This window comes from Podarcis pityusensis (genome assembly GCF_964106645.2).
Source record: "Podarcis pityusensis genome assembly, chromosome: 1".
NCBI classification, from domain to species: domain Eukaryota; kingdom Metazoa; phylum Chordata; class Lepidosauria; order Squamata; family Lacertidae; genus Podarcis; species Podarcis pityusensis.
This window is the reverse complement of record NC_138028.1, coordinates 107,676,493-107,688,237: the sequence shown is the minus strand read 5'-3', so window position 1 is coordinate 107,688,237 and position 11,745 is coordinate 107,676,493. Positions and strand designations below refer to the sequence as shown.

The window sequence follows — 11,745 nt, the reverse complement described above, 5'->3', positions numbered from 1 at the left end:
GAGAGTGGATAATTAGTTTCAGTAAATTATTCAGAAACATTTAATTCTACTTTATCCAAATTAGAAATCAGTCTTTTATCTCTAGCATACAAAGTCTTACAAGAAGATTTGTTCTACTTGACTTACTGATATTTATGGCCAAGTTCCGTACTAGAAAATTGTAATGAGTGCTTCTGAAAAGTGTAAAGTTGTTAATAGAAAGAAAAAAAGTTATTATTTTTTTAATATCAGGTTTTAAAATTCACTTTTGCCAATTCATCTGGCAGAGGAGTAGTAGAACAGTAATAATTGGGTATTAGCAGCCACAAAACAAATTTTGATTAACAATTGCAAATCCACCCAAGTAGTCACTGGGACTAGATCTCAGGGGTCCCACTCCAGAGAGCAGATCCTAAGTCATATATATCCACAGAGGTAACAATATCCTTTGAGGTCACCAACAGGTCCATAAGAAAAGAAGAGAAACTGCTGGTTCTGCCAAAAGCCTGCCTAGTCCAGCATCCTATACAGATGTTTATGAGAAGCCTGCAAGCAGAACCTGGCTGCAACTTGTGATTCCAACAAGTATTCAGAAGCATACTCTTCTACCAGTGGAAAAAGAATATAGCCATCCTTCTGACTAGTAGCCACTGAGAACCTTTCCCTGCATGAATTTCTCTAATCTTCTAAAGTTGGTGGCCATCACTTGTGGGAGAAAATTCCATAGCTTATGCACTGTGAAGAAGGACTTTTGTGTGTCCCAAATCTTCCTATATTCAGCTTCATTTGATTGTCCCAAGTTCTAGTATTTATAGGAAACTGTACAAAAAACAAAAAAGACTATCAAGTGGATTTCATGCCGTCTACCCATACTGCAGCATAAGCTCTTGCTGTGAAAACAATTCACCTTGTTCTCTGACTTTTTTAAACATTGCACACATTAAACTTAAATAGATAAGTGCATCACTTTGCAATATACATCATTTATATATTCACAAATGTGTACAGATGCCTTTTCCTATTTCTTGTTTCTGAAGCATATGTTACCAAAGGCAGTCAATATGTACTAAGATTGCAATTCTTACTATATATAGTTCTAATGCTTTCACAATTGTTTTTAATTATTACTTTTTCTACAGCTGTTCTTATTTCTTTATCTGTAAGCTGCTTTGAATCCCTGTTAGGGAGAAAGGTGAGGTATAATAATAATAATAATAATAATAATAATTAGTAGTAGTAGTAGTAGTAGTAAATGCCACTGAACTCAGATGCATGAGTAGGATTCAGACTTTATCTACTCCCTATTGTGAATTTTAAAACAATTGAATGCATCACTCATTTCTTTTCATTTTGCATAGAAACGAGTTCATTTCTTTTGTTACCTGTGTATTTTATCTCTGCTTCTTTAGCTTCTTTGTCAAACTGGGGAGAACCATCTTGATTCAACTACCCATTTTTTTACCCACCTAAATCCTCATTTTAAAAGTAACTTTAAAATTAAAATTCCTTTCATTTTCCTCCCCTCCCCCCTTGAAGTTTCCTTTACTTATAACTAAACTGTCCCTGCCTGAGTGAAGGAAAGAGATACGATGTTAAGTTTTTATTGAAATCTGAAATCTATATATATATTTATCTCAACATTTTGGTGTGTCTAAGTGGTGTACTGAAGACCCAATATAGTAAAACTAACAATAAGTTAATACTTTTCAATCAGAATTCAACTGAAAAGCCTAATAGGTTATAAAAGTAAATGCGAAAAGTTCAACAGAGTGGGGCCTGTCTAACCTCAGCTGGAAGGGAATTCCACAAAATTAGACCCACATTTCATGGATGTGGTGACTAACCACAGTGACTAAAAGCGACTTCCCTGAAAATCTCAGTGATTGAGGGATACAAGGGATCAGATAGTCCCCAGGGTATGCAGGAGGGCCTTGTAAATTAATACAGGAATCTTGGACCTGGTTCAGTAGCATATGGGCAAGCTATTGAGCACTGGAGATATGTGCTGGCATTATGCTATAGTCTATCCCCATCAACAGTCTAGCTGCAGTGTTTTGTACCAGCTGGACCCACCCAAGGATAGCCCCACAAAGAGTGCATTGTAGTAATCAAGACCATTCCTGCCCAAGAATGGCTATAGGTGGCATACCAGCTGTAGCTGGTAAAAGGGACATTGAGGCTATCTGAACTTCCAAGAACAAAGATGGATCCAAGAGAAACCTCAGACCCTGAACCTATACTTTCAGAGTGAGTGCAACCCCAGTCAGAATTGGCCAGTGTCTAGGACATGGGACCCAACAACCCACATTGGAGAACTTACAAAGAAAACTAGTGAAAAGGCTTGAACCACAAATTCCCATGACATTCTGTCACTCAGTATGAGCAATACTGAATAAATGTTAACTTGGCAAAACCATCATACTTAATCAACTGATATTTACACCACTGTCAAGCATAATAATAATTTATTATTAGTGAATATAAAGAACTTTAGAAATGTATCGAAAACAACGTTGCTGTGATATAAAATACATTTATATTGCCATAAAGATGATATATTTATTCTACTGCATCAGCAGAGCCCAGATAAATAAAACAGCTGAAAAGAAAGAAGGAAGCACTAGTAGTCAAACTGACCTGATACAGAGGGTATATTGTAGAGTATCATGTTTGCATCTGTGTGGAGGTCAGTGAAAGTACCGTAATACATTTTAAAGCAGCCTTATCAGTTTACGAAATTAATATTGGGCTTTGGTCCACATAAGCTCATGCCATAATAAATATTAAATACAGTGGTACCTCGGGTTAAGTACTTAATTTGTTCCGGAGGTCCGTTCTTATCCTGAAACTGTTCTTAACCTGAAGCACCACTCTAGCTAATGGGGCCTCCCGCTGCTGCCATGCGATTTCTGTTCTGTTCTTATCCTGAAACAAAGTTTCTTAACCCAAGGTATTATTTCTGGGTTAGTGGAGTCTGTAACTTGAAGCGTATGTAACCCGAGGTACCACTGTATTGAAGGAGCTACAAGACTTTTGGTTGTTTTTCTGCAAAAATATAATAAACCTGTTCCTCTGGAAGTTGTTTTGAAATGTATCACTTACATGGCACTCTGCCCACCTGGAAAACAGAATGTTTTCCCTAAGTGCCTGAAAGTGACACCACAGGCACCCCGGCAACTGCTTATTGTAGTTGTTTACATACATTGAGGGAACAAAACTTGTACTTGCAGCTCATGAAGTCTGCACAGCTTACTATTGCAAGGTATCGGAAGACTCTAAATGCAGACTTGTTTGGGATCTGGATCTTACAACTCTGGGACTTAATGGACAAACTTAGAACCCATGTACTAGAGTTGAACAGGCAAGAAAATCACTTATTTTTTAATCAACATGGCATGGTTTCATTACAAGTGTAACACTGACAGAACGTGGTTATAGGCCTCTGAGGTCCCGTGGCAATCTCTGGAATGATACCTTGGTTTAAAAACTTTAAATGATTTAAAAGTTAAATGTAATTAAATTTTTGGTGCTTCTTGGGGGGATTGGGGTGGAAAACAGCTGTGTATGAATAACTTTATGACTGGTATATTACAAATGGTGGGGGGGGGAACAAGGACAGACAAAAGGAAACACTACTTCACAGCACAGTTAAATGCCAACTTACATGGTTTTAAAAAGAGGATTAGAAAAATTCATGGACATGAGGCAATTGCTACTAGTCATAATCACTATGTACTATTCTCCAGGATCATATCTCGGTACCAGTTTGGGGAACTTTAGTGTGATAGTGCCATTGCTCTTCTTCCTGCTTGGGAGCCTTCTCTAAACATCTGTTCCACCACTGTGGGAAATTGAGATGCTAAGGCTCTTCTCCTGTTCTTAATCTAATCAGATCCTAACCAGCCATTTCTTTTTTACAGATGTGTAACAATTATGCCAAGCCAAAAGAGCAACCCATCTAACAAAAACACATATTATCACCTCCGACGGTGACTTTGGTTTGCTTATTATTCTGTACTCAGAACAGCAATAATAATAATAATAAACCTTTATTGTCACTACACCACCTGTGTGCAGTGAAATTAAACGAGCCCCCCCCCCATACACTCAGTCTTGTTCGCGCTCTGTGTGCTTGTCGGAAGCCAATTGCGCCACAATTGCAAGACGCTGGGCAAGCTGGATAAAAGGCTTGAGAGGTATATAGAAAATCGAGTATAGCGGTATGATAGCAACTAGCAAGCTGCATGATGCAATGCATGGTTTTCTATCACACCTGTAGTCAGATCAAACGTGATTGCTCCCTTCCCTATGTACGCATATGGAAAACAACATGGCCATGTTATCATGTGAAAAATATTGTCCTATATTATCCGGAGATGACAAACCTCCGTCAGACTGCGCGCTAATTGGGCAGGAAGTTGACAAGGAATGCAGTATTTGGCCTGTGCGTTAGACTGGGAGACCTTGCATCCTTCTCTCCACATCCCGGGACCCCCAGCAGCAGGCGTGAAATGGCGAGGTGGGGGCCGGAGAGAGCAAGGAAGGCGACAGCCTGGGGGAGGGGGGGGAATGCTATTCCACCAACGCCCTCCTTGGCCGCATTGAAAAGGAGGCAGCGGTGACATCACCGCGCTCGCCAACTCTCCCCCCCCCCTCCATCCTCAGTTTCCGCCTTCCAGTTGGAGGCGTGTCAGGAGGCCGCAGGTGAGCCGGCGTTCCAGACACGGAGGCGGCGGGGGCGTGGAATTCCCCCTACGTCGCGCGCGCACGTGACCTTCGCGGGGCCACAGTGTTGTTGTTGTGCTCCGTCAGCTACAAGCTCGGGCAGGTTGCAAGAAGAAGACGCGGAGCCCTCGGCGCAGCCGCAAGACAAGAGGTAAGGAAAATGGGAGAGCGGGCGGGAGAAGGGAGCGGAGCAACCTCCAACCGCCGCCACCGAACGCTCAAGTTTGAAAAGGCGGGCGGGTGGGCGGCTGCGCGCGCGGCGTAATGACGGGAAGCAGCGTGAGGTGTGTGTGGGGGGGGGGGAGAAGCCTGACGTCGTTTGCGCAGGCGTCGCCTCTTTGATTCCCCTCGGAGCAGTTAGGGGGCGTTGGGCAGGCGTCGCTTCACTCTCGTCTTCTACGCCCCCCACCGCCTGGGAGAGGGGGAGACGGAGGTTTGCGCCTCAGAGTCTCGGGGAGCGGGGAGGGGGCTCCTCTCAAACGGATGGCTGTTTTGAGCCCTCTCAAAGCCTGGCCAGTCAGGCTCCAGGTGTGGGGGTTTTTTTGGGGGGGGGGTGCGCGGTAATGTTTCTATTGGGGTCACGCCGCTGACTGATACATGATACTGAATATAAAGAAGTTGATTATCAGCGCGCGTCACAGGTGCTCAAGGTTGGTGAGAACAAATAGCCAGTTCGCATAAAGCACGCTTGTTAAGGAGCTCAAAATGTAGAATGAAAAAAACCCCGCATAATCCTGAAATGAGGACACTAGTGAAGCTTTACCACAACCGGCACAAAGTTTTGTCGCTTGAGATTGTGACAAGTGGAAATCATAGGCTGCAGTCCTGGCCCCACTTATTCCCACGGAAATTCAGTAGGATTTCCTTCTGAGTAGATAGGGTTAGGATTTGGCTGTAAAGTTGCCCATCAGCAGGTTGAGGGGGAGCAGTCAGTCTTCCCCCACTGTGGTGGGATGTGTATTTCTGCTTGAATTGTAATTTATTTCTAAATTTGCATCCATCCATACAAACTATCATATGCACAATATATGGAACTCAGTACTATCTTTTTGTCTTTTTCTCTCCGTTGTATATGGAGATAATCTTACAAAGTTACCTTTAATGTAAGGTTACCCGGGACAGTCCCTGGATTTACAAATCAGTCCCTGACAAAATCCTATCATCCCTACTGAAGTTGAAGAGTGTCCCCGAATTCATTGAAAAAAATCTTACTGGTAACCTTACTTTAATGTGTTTCAGAGTCTTATCATATATTCCTTACAGTTACAGAAATGGTTTTCTGTTTTGTAATTGTAATTTCAAAGCACATGGCTCCTGTAACATAACGGAGGAGGAGGGAGGCTTAGGTGCCATGCAGTGCAATCCTAAGTATGTTTACACAACAGTTAAGTTCTCAGAGTTCCATTTGATTTACCTCCTAGGCTAGCAAGTTTTCTTAGCTTCAAGACTTACTTTGTCAACATTCATAGGACTGGGCTTAAAAAACAACTTTAGTCACAGGTAAAGTTCTTTAAATGGTAGATAGATGTAAATGATTCTATATGGATCATAGCTGAAACACAGTCAGTATTCATGATCAGGTGGTCTGATAAGTACTCATCAGAGTTTGGTAAATAATTGTTGATAAATGACTGTACAGTTTCATCAGACATACAAGACGTGTGGAACTCATGCTGAGTATATGTACAACTGGGTAACGTACATGAGCCATAATTTGTTTTGAATATTTATGCTATTTTTATTATTCCAGCAAGGCTTCTGTGACTAAATTTTAACAACATACTAGAAGAATCCAAGCAAATATTTAAGAATTATTTAAGAAGTGTGTGTACTCCAGCTGCTTAGAGGATTCCATTTATTGTCACAGGTATTGAAGATTAAAGCTGTTCTTTTTGTGCTACTGTTCATTATTTTAGACTCTTTTAAAATAAAAATTGTAGAATTGTGTACAGCCATAACTTCAATTCTACTTGCAGCATTCCTGTAAGGTGGCTCAATATTATTCCCACTTCTACAAATACAGAACTGAGAGAAGACTTAGTTATTTTTAGACAGTACCATTTAGGAATGTAAGTGGGAGGGACTCACCTGATTAAACACTCTTTCATACAAAAAAGGGGGCGGGGGGGACTAGTATGTGAGGAAGAAGGCTGGGTAGGCAAGAATCCTTTTCCTTTGAGTCTAGGTTTTTATGTGGAAGGATTTTGGTGTGGCTGCAGCATTTAATCATGGCACATCTCACTCAGAATGAGAAATTGGCTTGAGGAAGAACAGTTCAGCTTCTGCCAAAAACTATATTATTCATGTTACTGTCTGTTATGGTTGAATTTAATGTAAATAAACATGTCCTTAATGAAGTCTTTAATTACATAATTCCACACTGTTTCAGTGTAAAGGCAATTTATTTTGATGGAGACAAAATTACAGAAAATGGGGGGAGGGGTGGACACAGTCGTTAATTATGTATCATTTCCAGGCTAAAAAATAGTCAATACTGATCATATTCACATGCCTAATATGTGTTCCTGACCACAAACATGCAGACGGCTGCAATTTCTGCTCCTTTGTCTGCTTAGAGTGGAATTTTCTGCTATCTCTATACATGATACAAAATGAATGAGAAGGAAGGCAAGCAAATTCAGTTACCAGCTCTTGAAATTTCATACTCTCAGCAATACGATCTGATCTAGGCAGGTAGTACAAATGCATAACCCAGCAGCCCTTAGATCAGTGTTTCCCAAACTTGGGTCTCCAGCTGTTTTTTTAAAGTTCAATTCCCATCATCCCTGATCACTGGTACTGCTAGCTAGGGATGATGGGGGTTGTAGTCCAAAAAAGCTGGAGACCCAAGTTTGGGAAACACTGCCTTAGATAGATCCAAAGTGTGCTTTCCTTCTGTTCTGTAATCTCATGGCAACTGGAAGTTGGAGCTGAATGTTTTTTTCCTGGAGGAGAAAGTAAATTGCTATCAGCTGCTCCTTCTCTGCTTGATAAATGGGACCCAGCTGGTCTTCCTTTTGCTGTGGTGTTCCTCCTTGGAGGCAGGTGGTATCAGCGGCCCATGGATAGGGCAGGAGTGAGTTTCTTTTCTGCGCTGCAGTCCCAAGAACATGGGTGTCTTTGCAAATAAATATTCTGCATTGGTGACAGTGTCTACATTTAGGAAATACGATTTATGCTGTGCACCTTTTGGAGTCACATGTTCAAGATTCCTTGGGCTGTAAAATACAATTTTTAACGTGATTTGTATCTTCATCTTTTTGAATTTTTTGTGGTAAAGATAAATATTTACCTTATAATCATAATGTCTGATAATAAAAGGGAACATAATCTAGACATTTATGAATGCTTATAACTTTTTCTTCTTTATTTCAGGTCACTTTATATGACCAAATGGTGAAGTTAATTTGCACCTTGACAAATCATAGTGATGATGTCAACTACTGTGCCTTCTCTTCTTCTTACTTGGCTACATGTTCCCTGGATAAATCTATCCGTCTGTATTCTTTAAGCAGTTTTGATGAACTTCCTTACTCACCACTAAGAGGCCACACATATGCTGTTCACTGCTGCTGCTTCTCTCCTTTGGGAAACCTTTTAGCTTCATGTTCTACGGATGGCAACACAGTTCTGTGGGAAACTCAAAATGGACTGAAACTGGCAGTGCTGGAGCACCCCTGTAGGCATCCTGTAAGAATTTGTCGATTTTCCCCTAATTCCACGTACTTGGTTTCAGGAGCTGCTGATGGAAGTGTAAATCTTTGGAATGTTCAGTCTTTTAAAGTATACCGGTGAGTACTTCAGGCCCCAGTAACTAGAAAAGGAGTAGCTAACCTGTGGCCTTCCAGATGTTGCTGGACTACAACTCTTTTCAGCCACAGCCAACTTAGGCAATAGTTAGGGATGATGCACACTGTAGTCCAACAACATCTGGAGGGTCAGAGTTGAGTCACCTCTGAACTTGACAGACATCACACAAATTTTACATTTTTAAAGTACTTTTAGTTTCCTTTCTGTCTTTGGAGGAAGCTGTTAGACTGTATTCTACAGTAGTAAAGATGAAGTCAGTATAATTTCTGTTAATAAAAATGGTGATAACTTACTTTCCTTAAATAGCAATTTAGATATCCGCTACTGGAACAAGTACAATAAGCATCCCATTGTGTTTATTGATGAGACACTGAAATTCACAGAGCAACAGGTTTTTTGTGAGGGCTAGCAGAGCCAGAACTTGGGAAAGTTTTTCTAATTTTTAGTACCAGTTTGATGTAGTTATTATTAATATGTTAGGTGTAAGTTCTATATAGATTCAAAAACCATCTCGGATTCCTTGGTCTTCCCCTCAGCTGTTTTCATGCTATACTGTCTTGTAATTTGTTTCTAAATCCACAAGTCTCAGTACCTTCTGGTGCTTATGGGTCCCATTAAAATATAAATTGCTAGAAATTCTGCATTTTGGAATAATGCATTTATGTAGTTGGCATTTAGCTTGAATCTGTTTTTATTACGCAATTAATATATTAGATTGATCAGCTTTCTTGTATAGCTCATGTGATTCAGTGGTCTTGTTTAGATATAATGATAAACCTTGGTTCAGCATTATGAGAACAAACCACAGTAAGCCTCACACTTGCATGCTTCCTCCTTCTCTTCTGATGCACGTCCAAATAAGAATTAGGAAGTTTTCCCTTTTGTTTAGATTAACCACAACTTGCTATGTTACCTGACTCCTTAGTTAGTCTTAGGTATGATTTCTTGAAAGAGGACAATTTCAAACCATAGTTTATAAAGTTGGCTTGTCTCATTTAGCTGTAGCCAGGATTAAACAGTCTAGGGAACAGACAACATGCTAAATTGGTTGATTTAAAAATGAAGTTGAAGCTTCCAAAGTCCTTCCAGCTGTACCTGAGAAGGAGAGAAGAAAGGTGAAGCAAGCTCAAGGCTAAGTGAAGCTCATTCTTGTAATACTAAATCATAGTTTAATGTTGCAGCTAAACACAGCCATACCCTGCTGCAAGTAAATAGACAACAGGCAGGTCTTGATATTTTGTAGTTAGATGATTTATCTGTGCCTTTGTAGTATATTTGTAGGTGTATGAGGTGCCAGCAAAATTGCTTTGCATTACATTGTTTATATTCTCCTTTTCAGAATTGGTTTAATTCATGCTTATCTTACTTTATCAGGCTTGTAATATTTTATGTGATTTGCACTTCCAAAGTTCATGATCCTTTATTCTTGTCTTTCAGATCTGGCAGTGTTAAAGATGGCTCTTTGGTAGCCTGTGCATTTGCTCCTGATGCAAGTTTCTTTGTGACTGGATCATCATGTGGAGATTTAACTGTTTGGGATGAGACAATGAAGTGCTTGTATAATGAGAAAGCTCATGATCTTGGAGTCACCTGCTGTGACTTTTCTTCAAAGCTGGCTTCTGGTTAGTTAACTTGATATTTAAATACATCCTTTTAATATATTTTTTCTTCTCCAGCCCTACCTCTCATGCAAATTGGTTTTGTCATCGAGGCCTGTGGTATTGATGCTTCAGAGTTTCCCCCTTTCTCTTCAGTTGCCCTTTTGCTAGGCATGATAATGGGGGTAGGCAGGAGATGTCTGGGAAGCTCTGGAGAACTGGCATAGAACTGGACTATCTAGGCTCTTTGTGAAAGAATGTGATAAGGAGAATTATTTTAAGAATTTACAGAATTTCTCATAGTGCTCAGGTTTAGTGTCATCTACCGTATTTTTCGCCCTATAGGACACACTTTTTCACCTCCAAAAATGAAGGGGAAATGTGTGTGCGTCCTATGGGGCGAATGCAGGCTTTCGCTGAAGCCTGGAGAGCGAGAGGGGTCGGTGCGCACTGACCCCTCTCGCTCTCCAGGCTTCAGGAAGCTCTGCGCAACCCTCGGGAGACCGCCTCCGAGGGTTGCGCGGAGCTGCCTGCAGTCCCGGGCTCAGCGCAGCTCTGCGCGGCCACCGGGAGCCGGGCGCAAAGTCCAGCCCGCTCCCGATGGCCGCGCAGAGCTGCCTGCCGTCCCCGGCTCAGCGCAGCTCTGCGCGGCCACCGGGAGCCGGGCGCGAAGTCCCGCCCCGCTCCCGATGGCCGCGCAGAGCTGCCTGCCGTCCCCGGCTCAGCGCAGCTCTGCGCGGCCACCGGGAGCCGGGCGCGAAGTCCCGCCCCGCTCCCGATGGCCGCGCAGAGCTGCCTGCCGTCCCCGGCTCAGCGCAGCTCTGCGCGGCCACCGGGAGCCGGGCGCGAAGTCCCGCCCCGCTCCCGATGGCCGCGCAGAGCTGCCTGCAGTCCCGGGATCAGCGCACTTCTCCCCATCGCCAGCCCCACAAGCTCCGGGGACAGCGGGGAGGCAGAGCGCACCTTCCCGCTGTTCCCTGACCTAGTTCTTCCAGCCCCGCACCGGGGGGGGGGGGTTTCTTTATTTCCCCCCCAAAAAACTAGGTGCGTCCTATGGGCCGGAGCGTCCTATGGAGCGCAAAATACGGTATCTCAACATTAATGTTGCAGTCCTCTGGTTCCTGGGGGAGCATCCCAGAAGCCAGCGAATCCATTGGTTCTCTCTGTGTCTCTGAGGCTGGAGAGAGATGTCTCCCACCAAAGAGGGAGATCAAACACAGCATGTCTCCTCTGTGAGAATGCAGAAAGTTCAGCAGTCAGTTCCTATTTGGTGTTGCATCTTAGACATTGGGGAGAGTAGGGATGTGAAGAGGAGGCATTTTGAGGACATGCCAGAAGAACTCTCACTCCCCCAACATGCTCCTGGAACTAGGGACAACTTATACCAGCTCTGTAGCTGGCACAGTTTAGATTCCAATGAGAAGGGAATTGCTTTAAGGGGGCGGGGGATGAACAGAATAAAAAAGGGGGAAATGCCGCCACCCTTTCTGCCCTACTGGCATGAGCCCAATATGGCATAGGAAAGGCGATTCATCATATTCTGTTCTCCCTGCAACCCCATTTTGGATTGCTCTCCCTGATTGCAGTCTTATACAGTGGTACCTCGGGTTAAGTACTTAATTCGTTCTGGAGG

General features: G+C 42.7%; 1 protein-coding gene across 8 annotated transcripts in view; it reads left to right on the top strand.

Moving 5' to 3' along the window:
• The first annotated feature begins 4,328 nt into the window (after positions 1 to 4,328).
• Positions 4,329 to 11,745, top strand: part of WDSUB1 (WD repeat, sterile alpha motif and U-box domain containing 1) — a 44,958-nt gene continuing 37,541 nt past the window's right edge. For 4 of the 8 annotated variants that reach the window (XM_081008019.1, XM_081008016.1, XM_081008017.1 and 1 more), the window contains exons 1-4: positions 5,003 to 5,232; positions 6,455 to 6,571; positions 8,080 to 8,495; positions 9,952 to 10,136. In XM_081008019.1, the coding sequence (XP_080864145.1) occupies positions 8,098 to 8,495; positions 9,952 to 10,136 (583 nt within the window). In that variant the 5' untranslated portion in view covers positions 5,003 to 5,232; positions 6,455 to 6,571; positions 8,080 to 8,097. Of the gene's footprint in view, positions 4,856 to 5,002; positions 5,355 to 6,454; positions 6,572 to 8,079; positions 8,496 to 9,951; positions 10,137 to 11,745 lie in introns of those variants that run through there. The other 4 variants (XM_081008015.1, XM_081008018.1, XM_081008020.1 and 1 more) reach the window with 4 other exon arrangements.